This window comes from Solenopsis invicta, chromosome 1 (genome assembly GCF_016802725.1).
Source record: "Solenopsis invicta isolate M01_SB chromosome 1, UNIL_Sinv_3.0, whole genome shotgun sequence".
In the NCBI taxonomy this organism is placed as follows: Eukaryota; Metazoa; Arthropoda; class Insecta; order Hymenoptera; family Formicidae; genus Solenopsis; species Solenopsis invicta.
In genome coordinates this window covers 20,020,759-20,043,762 of record NC_052664.1, presented here as the reverse complement: position 1 = coordinate 20,043,762, position 23,004 = coordinate 20,020,759, and the positions used below count along the sequence as shown (strand labels likewise).

The window sequence follows — 23,004 nt, the reverse complement described above, 5'->3', positions numbered from 1 at the left end:
TTTTATATATTTGTCATGACGTCCACTAAGACCCAATGCAATAACGTATCTTGTTTCTCATCTCGTGAGTTTTACAATTTATTATAATTATTTTTACTTGCCTGTAATATTTTGATTTGATTATGATGTATACACAATATGAATTATTTATTTTTTATGTTTAAATATGAATCAATAAATGAACATTTCAACATTAATGTATTATTTCAACCTCATATGAAAGTTAATAAGAACGCAACAGCATCCATTATTTTTATGAAATGTGATGTCTCAGAACTTTAGATTACCTGAATGATCTAATATAAATATTCAGTTAATTACAGTTAAAAAGTATTATATCTTTGACGTTTTCGAATTTTTGTCTTTTTATAGAACAAAATATGTCAATAAAATTTCGATTGAGAGTTGTTTGGCACTATACGTGTATATATGTATATGTATATGTATATATGTGTATATATATCACGTATTTTTCAAGTTGCCGGAAAGCTACGGCAAAATACGTGGTTAAACAGAGACAAAAAATTATACGCGAACGCACGCGAAAGTGACGAAGGATACCGATACCAAAATTTGCGCTAAATTACAAAAAGTTGGGCGCCAGACGCGATTATCGGTCGCATCACCAGATCCGATATCCTACGATAAACAATAATTAATGTCAGTACGCGATGATCCATAAACGATCTTCAAGCGAAAACGCGAAATTGTCGCTTGCACGCGGCCAGCTAGCTTCTGTAGCTATCGGTAGAAGGGAGGGATAACGGAGACAGGGGCGAAGCAGCTCTTGCGAGGAAGGATATGAGTATGCGAGAAATTAAGCAAACGGAGGTCAATATAACAAGCATGAAATAAAACGATGTATTTGAGCAAAGGAAAAAAAATGACATAGAACCAGAATTACGCAGAATTATGGGAAGGCATCAGAAAACGATAGCCAATGCTTACGATCTAACTTAGATAACTATGACGCGCGAGATGAAGTACGACTAATACTAAACGCGAATTGGTTCTATCGGCTAAAGGCGCGCTCGAGGCAGCTGGACAGCGAAATCAGTGTAAATGTTATCCGCGGGGAAAGTTCTATTGCGCAACCATAAATACGAGAAAATACGTAAGATAACGACAACGCAATCGTCGAGACAGAGAATGCTATACTGCGAAACGCAATACTTTACGGCAGTTTACGGTGTACCGATAGGCACGGCGACCGTGCGATCACGGCCGCGGCACGACTCGCGCTCGTGCGCAAGGGCTTTGCGTCTTCCCGGGGAACCGTTCGTCCGTGACGTTCCGCGGCGAGACTATCCGCGCGAAATGCGGCAACCAACAGCCGGACGATTCAGCAAATTCTCACGTTTGCGATCGCTTGCCTTGACACGACCAAGAATTCCGCGACAATCACCGCAAGGCAGACGCGACACCAACGCTAAGAAAAAGGGGTTGCGAACGCAGAACGCGAGTATGCCGCCTCGGTCCGCTCGCGACTTTAGACGTTCAAGGGGGTTACTTCGCCGACACCGCTGGTCTTCTCCATAACACTCTGCTCCTCAGCTCGCCGGTAGAGAACTCGTCCGGATCAGACACTCCAATCCGCTTTCCGGTAGCCACGCGCACAGGCTTCTAGTTACAGTGTTTCTATTCGCATGTATGCCAAGTATGTCAATCGCCGCGCCGGGTCGCACGCAAAATAGTGATGTGAATTTCTTTTCCGATTCTTGAAAAATCGAATATTCTGAATAAAAAAATAATTGAATACTAAACGATTGTTGAAAATTTCGATTCTTTCTGATTCGATTCTTTTTTTTTTTAGAGAATCGATTCTTTTTTATGACAGCGCTACTTCAGTACATTATAACGCAGGAATCACAGTGCGTCTGATAATACGACGTAGTATAACGTCCAATAAAAAGTTTTTATTTCTAGGCATCAAAATATGACCAGAGAGTCACTAGAAAACTCTTGAGCCCGTTCTACATTAGTCGCAAAACAGCATCGCAAATATGAATAGAATTTTTAAACCGTTTTGAAATTTTCCTAAATTTTCCACTGTCCTTGCTTTATTACATAATCACATTTTTCCCGTAGAGTGGCAACCTTATGTTAATGTATAATTTAAAAAAAGTGGCGGAAAAAGAATCGGTTCTTTTTCCAATCGATGCACCGATTATGAAAATGAATTTGGTAAGAAAAAAGAATCGATTCTTAGATTCGATTCTCTCGAGGTTTCGCATCACTAAAGCAAAATCCGGGAGGATCGCGCTCGATGCAGGATCGATAGGCGCGACCCCTCTCACAGGGTGCGCAATATCCTTGCGCGTCGTATAATAGGCGCGGCCTATTAGCGGTCGTCGTTATCCAGCTGCGACGTCACAGTTGTATAGTGACACTGCCGGAAATTTCCGCTCTTGTGGAGTGCCTGGCCCAGTCTTAAGCACGTACTCGCACTCCGCGAAAGCGTAAAGGAACAGGGTGTTGCAGATACATTTAGGACGCACAACTGGTTGCATACGGCAGACTGCCAGGGGCAGTTGTCATGAAAAGAGTTAATGAAATTTAATTATTTAATTTTTAGTTTGAGAATTGTTGAAGGAATAATTGTAGGAATTTTATGTTTAATTCAAGTAAATATAAAAAGATTGGTAGCTTATTCGTCTGTAGTTCATATGAATATAATATTATGTGTTTTAATAACTATGTATAAATTAAGTATTTTGGTAGATATATTGATCATTTCTCATGGATTATGTTCTTCAGGATCATTTTATATAGTAAATTTATTTTATAGACGGAGAGGGAGACTTTTGTTAATTTTTAATAAGGGAATGATAAGAAAAATACTTTTTGTAATAATTTGGTGATTTTTATTATGTGTGGCTAATTTTTTTTTCCTTCTTCATTAAATTTTTTTAGAGAATTAATAATTTTAATGATTATTTTACATGACAAATTTCATTACGCCTAATCAATTGTGTGTCCCAAATGTATCTGCAACACCCTGTACAGTGGTGAGGGAAAAAATCTGTCACGTCACAATATGATCAAACAATTTGACCTTGAATAGTTGCTTTGGAAGTTTTGGAAAGGTCTTGACACGAGCTATTAGATTCTGGAATCAAAAGTAGGGTGTTCTATTTAAAAAAGTTAATGTGATTTTGATCTGACATTGGCGACGCCATCCAAGGTCAAACTGATAAGATCAGTAAACAGATCTTTTGAAACTTTACAACTTTTGTCTGAAACATTTTTTCCTAAAATGCTTAGTTTCGAGATATTTGACAGTTGCCGAACTTTTGGGATACCCTGTGTGTGGGTGTGTGTATGTGTGTGTATATATATTTATTTATTTATTTGTTTATTTAATATATTATATATTATGCATATACAATACAGGACAACAGAACGAAAATAATTTCATCGAATTTTTTATTGTAGAAAAATACTTTTTCAATTTATATTTTATAATCTACTAAGTTTTTTACTTTTCTTGTATGACGATTGATAGAAATTACGGAAATTGAACAAATTTATTGATATATCTATAATGCTTACTAATACGAGCCAATCATTACGATCTGTCCCGATTTTGCAGCCAACTATGAATGGATGTATTAAATACATCATTAGCACTACGAATTGAATCTGTAAATAAAATCGTTCATTATTTAATCATATTTATGTGATAGATATTTTTGCGATACGATTTATATGAAGTATATTTAAACTTAATAGTATACATGTACTACAAAACTCACGCGTGCAGGCAGAGAGAAAATTAAATATGAAACAATTCAAAAAGAAAAAATATTACGCGACGTGAAAATAAATGTGGAAGAAAATTAGGATAATTTACCATTTGTACTGTAGTTATCCATTGTTTTATAAATGCAGCAGGTTTTTGAACGGTCGGTCCACAAGTTGTTAAGAAATAGTATATATACATTATCACATGTACGAAGTTGTTGGTTATGCAGAAAAGCAATAGGGGGCTAACAGCGTAATATCTTATACAGATCCATATCAGACTTAACGTAGAGACGTGGTGATACAAATGCAAACCAGATACCTGGTTACTTTTCTTCCTTAATACAAATATTCCTGTTTCGACAAGATCCCATATTTTTAACAGAAAGTAATACCATATAATTCTTGCAAACTACAATAAGATACAGATATTATCATATGAAACAAAATATTTTACAAAAAATTAATGCGAATAATAATGCGCAAACGATTTACAGCGTTATTAATAGCACCGATATACACTGCTGTATCTGAAAGTTTTTGGACACGCAGGAATACAATGTTTCAATATAAATACAATTGTTTCAATAATATAAATCGTTTTTGATATTATTCGAAACAAAACTAAAACAATATTTTATTGATATATAATTAAATTAAATAGATTGAAAAAAATAAGGATAAACACAGATAATTCTTTTTAATATTACACTTTCTTTTAACAAAATTGTTTCACAAAATGGTATATTACAACTTTGAGAAAATGAACACTTATATAAGAAATTTTCTGTATTTAGTTACGTCGACGGTTGACCAAGTATAAATAAATCTAAAGTAATTAATTTAAGAAGGTACACTAATAATAGAATCGAGTACGAAATAGAAACTATTTCGAATAAGCCATTACATTTACTAATTGTAATCTCAACTAATTATATATGTAACAGTTGCACGTCTTTTTTACAAGTGACAAATGACGAGCGAAGAGAGAAATAGTAACAATTTAAGAGTGTACATTAAAAACGTTTAAAAAAGGAAGAGCGTCGTGAGATAAGTGTTGGGTGAAGACACATTAATCACATTAAAATTACTTCGTTACAATATTTAGACTTTGGATGATTACTGATTATTAATGTTCAGTGCGTTTTTCGTAAAAGTTAAATTTCAGTTAAGCAGAAATTTTTACAGCTATATACTATTTACGTAACTTTGAGAAGTATGTTAAATAATAATTTTTTTAACTTTTATCTAGACTGATGACCTTGAATGTACTTTCAAATAACTTATTTGAATTTATCGTGTGACGTAATGTATGTATGAATTCGTCATAAAGTTACGTTATGTACGAAGGAGATTTGAGTGCTATTTACTGATATTATATTCATTCTTGTACAACCTTCATAAAAGCACTACATAATGCATAGTAACAGCAAAGAAATTATTAAAAAGAAATTGTTTTTCAAATAAAATTTAGTTTATATAATTTTCATAAAATTGTTTTCGTGCTACTTATGTGCTACTTTGTGCAAAAGATTTATAAAAATTTGTTAATTTATGATGTTTTATAATTAAAAGAATCTTTTATGACATTAGTTGTTAGTATGTTATGATCCCCTTCCTCACAAATACATTCTGTTTTTCCTCTTCAGTAAATTACGTTCGTTCTGTACAATCAATGAATTTCTGTCTATAAAATGACAACTACAATTATGTAACTAATAACCTGTATAACTAATAATGGTATTTATAAGAATGATGTTACATTAATATTTACTTAGTTATTATAAGAAAATAAATTGGTATTTCACGACACTCTTATATCTTTTACAAACATTTAGTATGCACATTGCTGCTTGCTAAATGAAGCGTGTCCGAAAATTTTTTGACGACAGTGTATATACATAATAATTCAATGTATTAAACCTACATAAAACTTAAAGAAAATATGTGCTATTAACAGAAAAATATTCTTTTCTTTTTTCCCAATTCAATTTATTCAATTTATTCTTTATTTTCCCTTCAAAATGTAAACTAAGACTTCATTACTGCATCATTTTAATAAAAATGTAAATAAAAATAGTACAGAGTATTATAAAAAGAGAATTACGAAATTTTTCTTACGAGGAAAGGTTTCGAGACGTCCCCCTCTGATTTTGACGAGTCTTTAATATATTGTAATATAGATAAAAATAAGAGACACATTTTTATATACATGCCCGTTTTCACTTTTAAGGGATGAAACACTATTTTGAAAAAAACCGGTTTTCTACTTTCGAAGCGTACATCGTCGAAACTATAAGAGATTAAAAAAAATATTTTTATTTAAAGTTAAATGGTTTGAAGAGCACTTTATAATATTAAAAAAAAATTTTTTCTAATATTTTTTTCACTATTTTTTTTAATTTTTATATTTTTTATAAGCAAAATAAATGTTATTTTATTACAAATTCAATGATATATGATAAAGTTACATTGCGACATTTCTATTTTCCAAAAATCATTACAAACCATTCTATAACCACTGTACGAATGCGCATACCATGCGTTATGGAGTGGTTTTCAATTATTTTTGAAAAATGGAAATGTCACAACATAACTTTCTCAGACACCGTTAAATTCATAATAAAATAAGCTTTATTTTGCTTATAAAAAGAAATAAAAATTTTGAAAAAAATAAGTAATTGGTGGGGGAAAGTATAAAAACAATTTACAAGAAAATTTATTATCACTGTTATAAAGTATCACTGTTTTTAAGTTTCATTTAACTCTCAGTTAGAATATTTTTCTTTATTTCTTATAGTTTCGACGATATATGCTTTGAAAGAAAAAAACTGATTTTCTTCAAAGATGTGTTTCACACCCTAAAAGTAAAAACGGACACATATAAAAAAATATGTGTTTCTTATTTTTTTTCTGTATTACAACATATTAAAGACTTATCACAATCGAAGAGGGACACCTCGAAAGCTTTTCTTGTCAGTATTATAAGCTTAGAAATAGATACCTGCTGATGGCATACATTTTCTCAAAAAATAGCTTATGTACAAATTATTACCCTCATTGAAATATAATCACAAGAAAAATCAATGGTAGGACATATTAACTTGATCGAGAACAAACCAGCCTCAATTATGTCGTAAATTTGCCACACATTTGCCAAAATTTGAATAATATTGTACAACTGTATAAATGTTTTCAATTTGTATGGCGGCCTGTTCTTCATGAATTTAGGTCCACAGCCGAGCACGAAGTACAGATATGCGAATATTATAAGTGGTACTTGATAGGAAGAAGCAACTAATGGTAGATCGATTGTTCGTGGATCTGAAAGCCAAATTAGTATGTTGAAGCACATTTCGACACACATATATCACTTGGAACACATTTTAAAAAAAGGAAACATTATTGTTACAACGTAAACACAGTCGATTATGAAAAAGTATTGCATTTTAATTAGTTTTTAATGTTTTTCTAACGTATATAAAATATAATAGAGTCAAAATTATAATATTTGAATTGGCGAATGGATTATATTTTGCAAGATTAATAGTTTACTATTTACAAATTATTATTATTTATTAACAACGCTAATATACCACACTGAAACTATCATTATGTCTATTTTACATATCACATTTGTTTTGAAAATCCCGCAAATTTAAATATTATGACATTTCATAATATTAACAGTACAAAATTTTTCTCGCAAAATCTTCCCGAGAATAATATATTTCTCAAATTTTATAAATTGTTATATTAAATATCACATTGTTACACTATGATTATAAATTTGAGAAGTTTTCGTTAAATAATAATATGAACGGTACTCACCGAGCTCTTTCCAGGAATTATGTATATTTAGTAAGATATCCATGATAAATGATTGCGCTGTGTTGATTTTATGAATCGTTACTTTGTTTACAATAAAATATCACCAGTGAACTAGTACATTCGTTTACCTTGTATCGAAAAATAGTCGAAATCATGTGATGATTGGAACCGATTGTGCACATTCATTGAGTATGCATAGACTTTTATTGTATTTATACGAACTACTTTGCACTTTGCTCTTGATCTTATCATATGAAAGTATAATTTTCCAACATGACTTTGCTATACGTATGACATTAAATGTCACATTATGACGTATGTATCAATTATATTGATAGTAACAATACAATCTTAACACGTTTTACAATTATATATATATATATATATATATATATATATATATATATATATATATATAGCATAGATAATTTATAAAAATCATACTTGGTGGACTAATTAAAAAATAAAAGAACATATTGTATTTTGTCTGTAACTTAAAATGAGTATTTCTGCAATAAAAAATTATTTTTGATAATTTTAAATTGCTGGTAAAGCTTAAATTATTGCACTACAATTATTTAATTGGGTAAATATATCGAATAGGGGAGGCTGCCCCGATGACCTTGACCTTGACATATGTTGTCAAGGTCATGACCCTGAGTAACGCCCAACAAGTTTTAGCCGTCGCTCGCCCTTCGTTAAAAAGTTATAATCATAAAAAGTTTATGAAAATTAAAAGCGATAACTACACATATACTCACATATACATATTAAAATATGGTATAGAGAACGCTTGGGCGGGGGAGGGGCTCCGCCTCGCCCCCTGCACCCCCTCCCCGTATTTTTTCTAACCCAACCTACCCCTATTTTTGTCGAAATTTGTAATAATATTAGATTTTAAATTATGAGTTAGGTTAGGTTAGGTTACGCGCGCACATGCACACGCACACTGCGTGGAACAGTACTAATAGCTTGTTGACCCAGTAACGGGTTGCCATACCCAAAATATTGAAAGAATATGGCGTGATATGCGTGGTGCAATTCCTCGCTATGGAATATCACAAAAGCATTATAAATTTTATCTCGCCGAATTTTTATTTAAAAGAATTTATTCTGTTGATGATAGAATTGACGCATTTTTTAAAATTATGAAAGATATGTATCCACTTAGTAATAATATTGATGAATAAGTATATGTATATAAAACTAAAATTGGTAAAAAAACTCTGAAAAACTTAAATATTTACATGTAGTACAGAGAAAGCGTGGGCGGGGGAGGGACTCCGCCCCACCTCCTGCACCGCCCCCCGTATTTTTTCTAACCTAACCGAACCTTATTTTAGTTGTAATTTGGTCAAGGATATCCAATTGACCACGCTACAATATTAGATTTAAAATTAAACTAAAATAGAATTAGGAATTAGGTTGGGTTAAGAAAAATACGGGGCGGGAGTGCAGGAGGAGGGGCTCCGCCCCTCCCCCGCCCACGCATTCTCGGTACTACATTTTTATGTGTATATGTGTAGTTGTCGCTCTTAATTTTAATAAACTTTTTATGATTATAACTTTTTAACAAAGGGCGAGCGACGGCTAAAACTTGTTGGGTGTTACTCAGGGTCATGACCTTGACAACATATGTCAAGGTCAAGGTCGTCGGGGCAGCCTCCCCTATTCGACATATTTACCATTTAATTATATTTTAACAAATTTATGAATTAACGAATTTTGGTTGCATAATAGTATAAGCGATGCTCAGCAAGTTGATTTATGTAGATTTTGAATAATTATACTAACAAATTTAATTTTCGCACAATAGAAGTTGTCTATAAGCGCAATTGGAGCGTAAAGCACACATACAAACATCTTCATGTGCACTTCGAATTTATTGTTTCTTGGAGGAATACGAGTAGGCATCTATTTTTACTGGCTATACTACTTCTGTCGTTCAGACGTTTTTAAGAACAAGCTAATCTGTATATTTGTATTTCTTCATTGACTTGTGTACAACAGAGCAGTAACATTTTTTTATTAATTTTATTACACAATCAAAACCTTGTTTCTCACAAGTATATACAGAAAGTAATATTTTTTGTATCAATTATTAGTAATAAGTAGTAATCAATTAGTAGTAATTGTTCGTCGCAAGGTATTTAATACCATAATTATTTTAATTGTATTTAAAATTATTTGAATTATATTTTTATGAGATGAATGTTATTTACCAAATATATCAAAATACATATAATTATATGCATTGTGTTGAAGTTTTATTAAGATTAAAATTATGTTGTTATAATTATTTTCAGTCTCTAAAAGGAATTTGTGGTATTGATCACAGTTTAAAAAATATTTGAGATATGTAAATTATATTTGTTTGATGCAATAAAAAAATCCTGTATTTTAAATATTTTTTATTTGTAATCGATAAAACAATTCTTTTTAAAAGCCAAAAATCTTATATTTAATTTTGATTACACTAAAATTTCCTTAACACACATCACATATTATAATTATAATATATTAAAATATATTATAAAAATGACTCTTTTTGCAATACCAATCAAAAAAAATTTTTAACTAATGATATAATAGAGCAATTTGATAACCGGAAACATAATCTCTCTTTTATCTTTTTCTCAAAGTTCAAAATTTTATAGAAAACATTTGTCCTTCTTGTTCTTGAAAAAATATAAAATTCATGTTTTGTTGAACAGAGTATTAGAAGAGTGAGAAGAGTTTATAATAGAAACAATGATATATTAAATATGATCAAATCTTTTACTGTATACAAACAAAATTAAATCTAAAAAATATGCATAAATGCTTTAATGTAAGAATATTCTATGTTTAGAATAGCGCCAAGAATAAATAATTTTCAAGTAAGAATAAATTATTTTTAAAACAAATGAAAAAATATTCTTAATTGAAAACAAAATTTACTTTATTTACTTTTGTTTATAACGGAGTGCGATACAAAATCTCCTTAAAAGACGTAGTAATCTCGCGCAACGAGAGAGATTCCACGCACCAAAGGCGCGCCTTGGACAAGCTGAGTTTCTCTCGCTGCGCGAGACGACCGCAACGGCTTTTAGGGAGATCTTGCATCGCACCGGCATTGAAAGGTTATAAAGACATTGCATAAACCTTACATTGAAACATTATAATATTGTATGGAAGTTACAAAAGATTCCTGCAATGTTACCACAGGCTTGCGGTAACGTTGAAACATCCGCAATTTTGAAACTGAAAATCTTTATGACGTTTTGGACCATTTGGAATCGTCTACTGGTTTTACTGGTAGAAGAAACGAAACGCAACGTCAATAACTTTTCCTTCGGCCAACTGCTTTATTTTTACTAGTAATAACCAAATATATTTTCGACTAGATGGTTAATCATTTTGGTTGACTGGGATCCATTGAGTTGTCACACTGTTGCCCGTGAACGCGAAATAAATCAGCTTCGAGTATAGGTCGAATGCACTTTCAAATATGTAATTCTTAATCCAGGAATAAATAATTTGCACATAATGTGATTGAGCTTGTCGTGAGAACAATATGGTATTACCATAGAAGTAAGAATACGATCTTAAGAATAAAATATACCAAAATATTCCATAGATATATTTATTATTGATGCAAGTGTACAGTTGTAGTTGAAGAGAGAATTTTATATTTAAATAAATACAAATGGTATTCAAGAATAAAAATATACGTAAAATAAGAATTTATTTTTTTTGTGTATAGAACTACTCGTACAACTTATAATTTATAATCTACTGATTTTTTTTATATTTCTTGTACGACGTTTGATAGAATTTAAGGAAATTGAAAAAGTTTATTAATAAATGTGTAATAAACATTATGATGAGCCAATTACTTGTGACTTTGCAACCGAATATCAATGGATGCGATAAATACAGTAGCAGCACGATGAATTGTATCTGCAAAATAAAATAATTAATTTAATTTATCATTTAATCATATCTGAAAGATATTTGTGTGATACGATTTATATAAAGTATATTTAAACTTAATAGTTTATATGTATTACAAAACGAAATAATTAATAAAACAGAAAAGAAATAGGGTAACTTTAGTATATACGTTGCACCGGTCAAAAATTTAATTTATCAATTATTGTTCATTATATTATAAAAAATGAATTATATCAATAAAAACTTCATACTGTCGGTTACTATAAAAAAATTAGATATACAAAATGTATTTTTTTCAAATTTGGAAAAAACTTTAAAGGTCCGTCGAATATAAACAATGGTAAGATTTATGGCCACTCATAAGTGGGATAATTAAAATAAAAAACATAACAGCTAAGAACTTTTTGTGTACTCCATCCCTTACTATATTTCTATACTTATGTAATAAATAATCAATAAATCTTGTACATTTCCTACAAGGAGAGAATAATCATTTTACATATATTACGATACATCGCTGTGCCACTCATAACATTGACAAATTGATTTAATTCACAATGATTTTATTAATTTAGAGTAAGAAACTAAAATTACAATATAATACTAATGTAACATAAAGAATATAACAGAATGGTTGCACATTGTTTCCAATTTTCCTATTTTTTTCAAACTTTAGCCGCGTAAATTCCCGCGCAGTGTAAATATAGGAGTTACCCTACTAAATCTCGAGAAACATAAATTATTATGTCTATGATTTTGTGTTTTATACGAGGGGAAATTCACAGCCGGCATTGGTGTACAAAATTTCGGCAGTGGATTGCCGAAAAAAGTAAGCAGTGACCTATAATATTGACGGCATTGTCGTCAGTGGTTGGGGAGTGGTAAGCTCACTTCAGAGTCGATCATGGGGTTGAGCACAAAAATTTTTGAATACTTCGGGAAAGCTTTAGAATTCTTGGGCAGGCATTGGCGTATGATAATGGGCACGCGGTAGTGTTCATAATTGCATGGCATTGCCTTAATTTTAATATAGGATTGACGGCATTGTAGGCATTGACTAACAATAAGCATTGTCGGCAGTGTACAAAAATGTCGGCAGTGTTTTACAGCAATGCCAAAAATCGGCATTGGTGTACAAAATTTTGGGTTGTGAATTCCCCCTCGGTTTTATATGATATGATCACATTTTGTGTTTTTGATATCTTCCCACTACACACGTGAGTCTGTAACGTCAAACGCTATTCCCTAAATCTAAACAAGTCATGAAATATCTGTCAATATTTTAATTAAAAATTTTATAATTATCATAATCATTGTTTATTAGGTATATTTGTTTTAATAGAAAAAATCACACGTAAGCCTGACACTATGTGAGATTTTATATATTTAGCGTTAAATGATATATTATATATTGATTTTTTGTGACAGCTATCAGGCCTCGAGTTTCTTCTATCCTTTATTTCTTTTTAGAGAGAAACGAGATAAATAGCGATTTTATTACAATTACGAGTAGATTATTCTGTTTCGGATGTAGTATGTAGTGAGACGACTAATCACGTGTGTAGTTAGACGATTAAATAAATATAAAAAAATTTGGAAAAAGAATGGATTACACAATATAAAAATATATGTGGAAGAAATTTAGGAGAATTTATACCATTTGTGCTATAGTTATCCATCGTTTTATAGGTGCAATAGTTTTTTGGACGGTCAGTCCACAGGCTGCCAGGAAGTAATACGTGTACATTATCACGTGTATTAAGCAGTTGGTTGCACAAAGAAATCCGGCGAAATTACAACTGAAATATCTTTCACATATCCATGATATAAGTACGCTAGAGACGTGATGGTACAAATGCAAACCAGATACCTGATTGTCTTTCTTTCTTAATATAAATAAGACTGTTTCGACCAAATCAAATATTTTTAACAATAAATAAATCTCTCCACCTACAGTAATCTGCAATAAGATTCAATTATTATATTGTATAAAATAAGTACGTACAATAAAATATAAATGATTTATATCATTAGTAATGACATTGTCATACATTGCCGCGTCAGGATGTTTTCGGACACACAGGAATAGAGTAATCAAAAAATTTAATAATATAAACATATTTATACTTATTGCTAGTATTCGAAATAAAAATAAAGCAATATTTTATTGATATAAAAATAATAAAATTATATAACTTGAAGATATATTGATAATGTTATTCTTTTTTTGATATTAGATTTTTTTTAATTAAAAAAATTACAAAGCAATATGTTATAACCTTAAAAAAAATTTATGTACTTAAATAAGAAATTATCTATATTTAATTACAGAAAAAAGGGAGTATACGTTTGCACTACTGATGTTATAATAGAAGTTCTAATTTTATAATTTCTATAGTGGACGTGGCATAATGCTTACTAGCAGCAAAGTAATTATTTCAAAAAATCATTTTCTTTAATATATTTTATAAAATATATTTTATAAAATGATCATTAAATTTTGTTTTTTATTGTGTTTATTAGTGTGTAAGATCTACGAAGAATCATTAATTAGTGATGTTTTATAATTAAAAATGCTTTTATTGGCATTAGATATTAGTATTCCACGACACATTTCTCATCTGTCCTCACAAAAGCATCCTTTTTCCCTCGTCAGTAAATTACGTTCGGTCTTCATCCTATAAATTTCTACCTATAGGGTGGATCTCTACAGCTAACAAACTGTTCATAAGAATTAATTTTGTCGCGTTAATATTCACTGAGTTATTTTAAGAAAACAAAATTGTATTCCATAATCCTCTTTTCTCTTCTACAAATGTTTTATATCTCCAATGCTGTTAAATAAAATGTCCGAAAATTTTCCGACGACAGAGTATGTACGTAATAATTTACTATATCAGACTTACATAAAATTTAAGGAAAATATATGCTACTAACGGAAAATTTTTTTTCTCTCTTTCATTCAATTTATGCTTTGTTCTTTCGACAAAATGTAATTAAAAATTTTATTACTGCATTACTTTAACACGCGCGCGCGCGAAAATATAAATGAAATTGATACAGAGAATTACAGAGAAATACCAAATTTTCAAATTTATAAATAGATCCCTGCTTATGGCATATATTTTCTTATAAAATAGTTTACGTATAAATTATTATTACTATCATTGCATAATCATACGAATAATCAGGAACGGGACATATTATCTTGTTTGAAAATATACCTACGTCAATTCCACCGTTAATTATAAGCGTATTTACGAAAATTTGAATGATATTATACAATTGTATAAACATCTTTAATTTGTATGGTGGCCTGTTTTTCATGAATTTAGGCCCATAAATGAGCACGAAGTATAGATATGCGAATATTATTAGTGATATTTGATAGACAGAATCAACGAACAGTAGATTGGATACTCGTAGATCTGAAAACCAAATTAATATATTGAAATATTTTTCTACATACATATATTTATATCACACGACACATATTTTATTACACAAAAAAACATTATTATTACAATAGAAATCAAATATAAGAAGACATTGCTTTTTGATCAGTTTTTACGCTTTTTTACACACGTAAAATAGAATTGAATTTTGAAACTATAATAATGTTCAAATTGGCAAAAGGATTACAGTTTACAAAATTAATTCATTAAAATTAAAGTCATTAATTTACTATTTACGTATTATTATTGTTAATTAACAACATTAATATTCCACGCATTTTCTCACGCTAAAACTGTCATGTCTATTTCATGTCACATTTCTTTTAAAAATCTTTGTAGGAATAACTCATTTCTAAAAAGTTGTAAATTGTTATAGAAAATTCTTAGTAAATCTCAAATTGTTACGCTATGATTATTTATTTGAAATGGTTTTGCTAATACGGATGGTACTCACCGAGCTCTTTCGTCCAATCATATAGCATGTCCTGCAAGAGATTCATGATAGATAATTGCTCTGTATCGGCTTACGTATCGCTACTTTTGTTATGTGTAACAAAATATCACCGTTTAAATATATGTAGTATCATTGTTTGTTTTATATCACAACGCGACTGTATTGGCATGATCAGTTAGAACCAATTGTGAGCATTCATGGAATACGCACGATCGTTTAACTCGAGCTTTTATTTAAACTACAATCTACCAATCTACCTTTGCTCTTGATTCCGCTTGAAAATAATCTTCCAATATGACTTTGCTATACATTCATATTATGACGTGTGTATCAATTGTATTGATAGCAACAATACAATTTTAATACATTTCACAATTAGCATAGGTAATTTATTAAAACGATATATGATGGGGTAATTAAAAAAGAGAACATTTTGTATTTTGTCTGTAACTTAAATGAGTCTTTCTGCGTTAAAAAAAATTATTTTTGATTGTAAATTGCTGGTAAAGCTTGAATTATTGCAATATAATTATTTAATTGTATTTAACAAATTTGTGAATTAACGAATATTGGCTGCATAATAGTATAAGCGGTGCTCAGCAGGTTGAATTATGTAGATTTTGAGTAATCATACGAACAAATTTAATTTTCACACAATCAAAGTTGTCTATAAGCGTAATTAAAGCGATACGTAAAGCACACGTACAAACGTCTTCATGTGCATTTAGTATCAATGACAGTTATATTTCTCTGCGCGCTTATATTTGACGGTAGATAGAACGAATTTGGCTATCTTTATAAAGTAATAACTCATTAATTATTGTAAAAATCGCAAAATGTGAAAATTACAAAATTTGAAAATTGCAAAACTTTTTGGCTCAATTTATTCCGCTCTACCTGCATACGACCGCTTGACTATTTCTTATGGAATTTCCTGTATTTGTATATGTTTATATGAAATCAGAATATATGTATCAGAGAATTTAAGTGCACATAGCGATGCTTTGTCATAATAGAAGAAACCCAATGAGAAACGTCATATCGAATCGTCATCGAAATGACATCAGTTTGATGATTTCGACATCGATTCCATTATCGTTTCTTGGGAGAAATACGAGTAAACATCTATTTTTACTAGTTATACTACTCGCATCTTCTTAATTCAGGTGTTTTTAAAAACAAGCTAGTTTTTATATTTATATTTCTTTATTAATTTTTATATAACAGAGCAGTAACATTTTTTTTATTAACTTTATCACACGATTAAAACATTGTTTCTCACAAATATATACAATAAGTAATATTTTTTGTAACAATTATTAATAATAAGTAATTGTTTGGCCCAAGATATTTAATACCATAATTATCTTAATTGTATTTCTAATTATTTAAATTATATTTATAATAATTATTTTCTATGCACGAAAGAAAAACAATTAGAATAATCTCTCATAACATAAGAATTATTTATGAGAAATGTTTGATAATTTTATTTCTGAACTTTTTTTCTTTGGATTTACATTTCATATGTTTAAAAATATAATTTTTTATATATATACGTATAGTGTTTCATAACTCGCAATATCAATTTTGACAAAAAAAAAGTTGGTTTAATGACAAGAATAAAAAAAGTTCAAGAATAAAAATTAAAAAGTTAAAAACTTAAAGAAATTAAAATAAAAAAATAATAAAACTAAATATTTCAAAAAACAATATTCAAAAAGGCAGTATTAAAAAAATAATAGAAAAAACAAAACTTAATTAAAAGTTTGAAATAAAAATTTTTAAATGCAATATTAAACAAAACCTAAACAAATATAAAAAGAAATAAATATAAAACTATAAAAAACTTCTATGTGAATTTTTACTTGTAGGGTGATTGTTAGATTTTTATAGTTAACAAACTGTTCATAAGAATTAATTTTGTCGCGTTAATATTTACTGAGTTATTTTAAGAAAACAAAATGATGTTCCACGATTCTTTTTCTTCTTCTACAAATATTTCATATGTACAATGCTGTTAAATGAAGTGTCCGAGAATTTTCCGATGACAGAGTATATACGTAATGTTTCACTACATAAACTTAAAGAAAATATATGCTACTAATAGAAATTTTTTTTTCTTTCTTTCATTGAATTCATTCTTTGTTCTTTCAGTAAAATGTAATCACAAATTTCATTACTGCATTACGTTAACAAAAATATAAATGAAATTGATACAATTACACAGAAATAATTATGAATTAAATACATCTTTTGGGTTGAAACAGAAAGATTTTTCATTAAAAATACACAGATTAATTTTACTTAAAATTTATTTAAAAAGAAATTAAAAATACCATCACTTGGGTTTTATTAACCCGTAATGGTTACTCGGGGTCCAAAGGATCCCGTGCTAACTTTAAGGGTACACAGACCATTGAAAATCGAACAACCTTTTATAAAACTAATTTTTATCTGAAAGTATACAATCTTGAGAATACACCCCTAAATTTTTGTTGAATTACCTCAAAAATTAAAAATTGTATGAATATTTTTGTAGAAAATGTCAATATTTGTAGTTTTTTCTTATTTAAATCTTTTTATTATGTGTTTCAAATTTATTTAAAAGTATACTATCTTGAGAATACACACCTAAATTTTTGTTCAATTATCTCAAAAATTACAAATTTTATGGATATTTTTGTAATTTTGCAGTTTTTTTATTTAATTTTTTTTATTATGTTAAATTCTAATAAAACCAAAAAATTATTAAATGATAAAAAACTGACCTCAAGGTATGTCCAGTAAAATTTTTGCGACTAAATATCAAAAAGCTGGCAAATGGCAACTAATTGATCCTGTGGACCCCATGTGACTATTATGTTATTATTTGGAAATGTGACCATTACGAGTTAAAAAAATTAAGATACTATTACTTGAGTTTATTTGTTAAAAGTAGTACAGCAGTTATTTCAAAGAGCAATATATTCTTTTTATAATTGGCGCAATTTGAAGATTTCATACATTTTTTTAGAAGAATACATTTAGGTTGGATTAAATTTAAGATATTTATTTTCAAGTAAATACCACTTGGGTTGGAATAGGAATATTTTTCAATGAAGGTACAAAGAGAGAACTATTTGGATTTTGTAGAAAAAAAAAAAATTTAAGAGGTACACACACACACACACACACACACACACACTTGGCGCATTTTTTTACCTTTTTTTGAAAAGGTAATTTTAAATTGTACACAATATACGTGAAATAAGAATTTAATTTTTTATATGTAGGAATATACTCGTGGAACTTATATTTCATAATCTACTGATTTTTCTTATGTTTCTTGTACGATCTTACATAGAAATTAAGGAAATTGAAAAAGTTTATTAATAAATGTATAATAAGTATTATGGTGAACCAACTACGTGTGACTTTCTCACATAGTATCAATGGATGCGATACATATAATAGCAGCACGATGAATTGTATCTGTAAATAAAATTAATTTAATTTATTATTTAATTATATCTTTGAAAGATATTTGTGTAATACGATTTGTATGAAGTATATTTAAACTTAATAGCGTATATGTATTACAAAACGAATTAATCAATACAACAAAAAAGAAATAGAGTAACTCCGGTATATACGTTGCACCGACCAAAAATTTAATTTATCAAGTATTGTTTATTATATTAAAGAAAATGAATTGTATCAATAAAAACTTCATACTGTCGGTTACTATAAAAAAAAATATATATATATATATAAGAAATGTATTTTTTCAAATGTGGAAAAAACTTTAAAGTAGCCTTACATTTTTGTCGAATATCAAAAATGGTAAGATTTATGACGACTCATAAGTGGGATAATCAAATTGCACAAAGTATATAACACCTAAATACTTTTCGTGTACTCTATTCTTTACTATCTCTCTACATTTAAGTAATAATTATGAAATAATCAATATTTTACACTTCCTACAGGAAAAGAATAATCATTTTACTTATATTTTAATACATCGCTGTGTCAATCATAACACTAACAAATTGATTTAATTCACAACGATTTCATTAATTTAGAGTAAGAATTAAAATTACAACATAATACTAATGTGACATAAAGAATATAACAGAGTGGTTGCACATTATTTCCAATTTTCCTACTGTTTTCAAACTTTTGCCGTCTAAATTCCCGCGCAATGTAAATATAGGAGTTACCTTACTTAATCTCGAGAGACATAGAATATTAACTTTATGATTACATATTTTGTGTTTTCAGTATCTTCCCGCTACACACGTGAGTCTAACATCAAACGCTATTCCCTAAATTTAAACAAATCATGAAATATCTGTCAATATTATAATTGAAAATTTCATAATTATTATAATCATTGTTTATTAAATATTTTATTTTTAATAGAAAAAATTACACGTAGGTCTGACATGTCCATGTGAGACTTTATATACTCATACGGAACTTTTCGGAAATGTCTGCTTTAGATTTAGATTAGCCTTTAATACGTTGTAGTACAAATAAAAATAAGGAACACATATTCTTTTATACGTGCCCGTTTTCACTTTTAGGGGATAAAACACCCATTTGAAGTAAATCGATTTTTTTCTTTCGAAGTGTATATCGTCGAAACTGCAAGAGATAAAGATAAATGTTCTAACTAAAAGTTAAATGGTTTGAAGAGTATTTTATAACAATGATAAAAAAATTTTTTTTAATTTTTTTAATGCTTTTCCCCACCTATTTTTTTTCAAAATTTTTATTTCTTTTTATGAGCAAAATAAAACTTATTTTATTACAAATTCAATGGTATATGATAAAGTTATGTTGCGACATTTCCATTTGCCAAAAATAATTAAAAACCACTCCATAACGCATGGTACGCGCATCCGTCCGTGCGCTATGGAAGTGTCCCCCTTCGATCTTGATGAGTTTTTAATATGTTGTAGTACAGATAAAAATAAGGGACACGTGTTTTTTTTTATACGTGCTCAATCTCACTTTTAAAAGGTGAAGCATTCTTTTGAAGAAAATCAGTTTTCTGCATTCGAAACATGTATATACCGACAAAAATTTAAGAAATAAGAAAAAAATATTCTAATTGAAAGATTTTGCTTATAAAAAGACATAAAAATTTTCAAAGAAGGTTAATGGTTTGAGTGTAAAAAATATTTTAAAAAGTTTTATTTATCACTGTCACAAAGTACCCTTAAAGCCATCCAACTTTCAATTTTTTTAAATCTTTTTAGATTTTGTTCCATCACTCATCTGTTTTTTTTTTTTACTTTTATTTCTTTTTATAAACAAAATTTTTCAATTAGAAAATTTTTTTTATCTCTTATAGTTTCGATGATATAAATTTCGAAAGTAGAAAACCGATTTTCTTCAAAGCAGTGTTTCATCCCCTAAAAGTGAGATTAGGCACGTATAAAAGAATATGTGTCCCTTATTTTCATTTGTACTACAACGTCTTAAAGGCTTGTTTAAATCTGAGGCGCAAAAGGTTTCTTGTCAGTATTAAATGATATATATTGATTTTTTGTGACAGCTCTGAGGCTTCGAGTCCCTTCTATCCTTTATTTCTCTTTAGAGATGAAAACAAGAGAAACAGATTTTATTACAATTCCGAGTACATTATTCTGTTGTGGATGTGGTGAGATGATTAATCACGTGTGTAGCCAGACAATCAACTAAATATATAAAAATTCGAAAAAAAAAAGAATTACGCGACATAAAAATATATGTGATAGAAAATTAGGAGAATTTACCATTTGTGCTATAGTTATCCATCGTTTTATAGGTGCAATAGTTTTTTGGACGGTCGGTCCACAGGCTGCCAGGAAGTAATACGTGTACATTATCACGTGTATTAAGCAGTTGGTTGTGCCAATAATTCCGATGAAAGTAGTATTCAAATATCTTACACATAACCACACTATAAGTACGCTAGAGACGTGATGGTACAAATGCAAACCAGATACTTGATTATTTTTTTTTCTTAATATAAATAAGACTGTTTCAACCAAATCCAAGATTTTTAACATAGAGTAAATCCATGCACATCTAGTAATCTACAATAAGATTACTGCATTACTTTAACAAAAATATACATGAAATTGATAGAAGAAATTATAGAGAAATACTAAATTTTAAAATTTACAAATAGGATACCTACTAATGGCATATATTTTCTTATAAAATTGTTTAATAAATTATTATTACCCTCATTGCATTATAATCGTAGAAATAATCAGGACCAAGACATATTTTCTTGTTCGTAAATAAACCTGCGTCAGTTGCTTCATAAATTATCCACGTATTTACGAAAATTTGAATGATATTATACAATTGTATAAACGTCTTTAATTTATATGGTGGCTTGTTCTTCATGAATTTAGGCCCATAGACGAGCACAAAGTACAGATATGCGAATGTTATAAGTGGTATTTGATAGGCAGAATCGACGAACAGTAGATCGGCTACTCTTGGATCTGAAAACCAAATTACTGTATTGAATCATTTTACGAAACATATTTCTATATCACACGACACATATTTTATTAAACAAAAAAAAAACATTTATTATTACAGCAGAAAGCAATCAATTATGAGACGAGATTGCTTTTCGGTCGATTCTTACGGTTTTTTACACATATAAAATTTAATTAAGTTTAAACTACAGTAATTTTCAAATTAGCAAAGGAATTACAGTTTACAAAATGAATTCATTAAAATTAAATCTATTAATTTACTATTTACATATTATTATCTTTTATTAACAACATGTTCCATTCATTTTCTCACGCTGAAACTGTTATGTCTTTTTCACGTTACATTTCTTTTAACAATCTTCATAGGAGTAACTCATTTCTAAAAAATTGTAAATTGTTATAAAATATTGTTAGTAAATCTCAAATTATTACACTATCAAGAAGCACGATTACGTCTCGCGTCAAATGACACGCAAAGTGATTATTTATTTGAAAAGTTTTTGATAATACGAATGGTACTCACCGAGCTCTTTCGTCCAATAATATAGCATGTCTTTTAAGAGATCCATGATAGATAATTGCCCTGTATCGTCTTTGAATCGTTACTTTTCTTATGTAACAAAATATCACCGTTTAAATATATGTATCATTCGTCTATCTTATATCGCAAAGATACCGTATTGGCGTGATCGATTAGTACCGATTGTACCCATTCATCGAATACGCACGATCATTTATACGCACGAATACAATCTTTCAATATGACTTCGCTATATGTTTGGCAACAAATGCTATTGTGATATATGTATACTAATTACATTAATGTGTGCTTGCATCAATACGATTTTAGTTTTACAATTAGCATAAGTAATTTATAAAAACGATATTTAATGGGATAATTAAAAGAAAAGCAGATTTTATTTTGTCCATAACTTAAAATAAATTTTTCTACGATTAAATTTTTTTTAAATTGTAAATTGATGAAGCTTGAATTATTGTATTATATAATTATATAATTTTACTTTAATAATGTTATGAATGAACAAACTTTTGTTATATAATAGTAACAACGATGCATAGCAGACTGATTTTT

At 29.0% G+C, this 23,004-nt stretch overlaps 2 protein-coding genes across 5 annotated transcripts; both read right to left on the bottom strand.

Moving 5' to 3' along the window:
• Positions 1-2,904: 2,904 nt before the first annotated feature.
• Positions 2,905-7,786, bottom strand: LOC105206102 (elongation of very long chain fatty acids protein AAEL008004-like). 4 transcript variants are annotated; one of them, XR_005575181.1, is made up of 4 exons: positions 7,576-7,785; positions 6,865-7,068; positions 3,854-4,156; positions 2,905-3,642 (listed from the first exon to the last, which is right to left on the bottom strand). XR_005575181.1 is itself a non-coding variant. In XM_039451585.1 (4 exons), exons 1-4 carry the CDS (start codon positions 7,616-7,618, stop codon positions 3,460-3,462), a joined length of 675 nt encoding a protein of 224 aa, XP_039307519.1. In that variant the 5' UTR covers positions 7,619-7,786; the 3' UTR covers positions 3,272-3,459. The 4 variants fall into 4 exon arrangements, 2 of the variants coding, with proteins under 2 accessions (XP_039307519.1, XP_039307516.1); XM_039451585.1 differs by having other exon boundaries at positions 3,272-3,642; positions 3,854-4,098; positions 7,576-7,786; XM_039451582.1 differs by having other exon boundaries at positions 3,272-3,642; positions 6,800-7,068.
• A 3,563-nt stretch (positions 7,787-11,349) lies between these two features.
• On the bottom strand, positions 11,350-21,503 carry LOC105201228 (elongation of very long chain fatty acids protein 4). The gene is made up of 2 exons (XM_026132843.2): positions 21,189-21,503; positions 11,350-11,517 (listed from the first exon to the last, which is right to left on the bottom strand). The coding sequence occupies exons 1-2, from the start codon at positions 21,462-21,464 to the stop codon at positions 11,350-11,352; spliced, it is 444 nt and encodes a 147-aa protein (XP_025988628.2). The 5' UTR covers positions 21,465-21,503.
• Positions 21,504-23,004: the final 1,501 nt, after the last annotated feature.

Bases quoted from the DNA above. Each gene is read 5' to 3' on its own strand.
- LOC105201228 (XM_026132843.2), bottom strand. From the start codon at position 21,464: ATGTTAAAAATCTTGGATTTGGTTGAAACAGTCTTATTTATATTAAGA. The intron at 11,518-21,188 runs GTAAATTCTCCT...TTTATTTTGCAG, and splicing joins GGATAACTATAGCACAAATG to ATACAATTCATCGTGCTGCT.
- LOC105206102 (XM_039451582.1), bottom strand. From the start codon at position 7,618: ATGGATATCTTACTAAATATACATAATTCCTGGAAAGAGCTCG. The intron at 4,157-6,799 runs GTAATAATTTGT...ATCTTATTGTAG, and splicing joins GTGATTATATTTCAATGAGG to TTTGCAAGAATTATATGGTA. The intron at 3,643-3,853 runs GTAAATTATCCT...TTTTATTTACAG, and splicing joins GGATAACTACAGTACAAATG to ATTCAATTCGTAGTGCTAAT.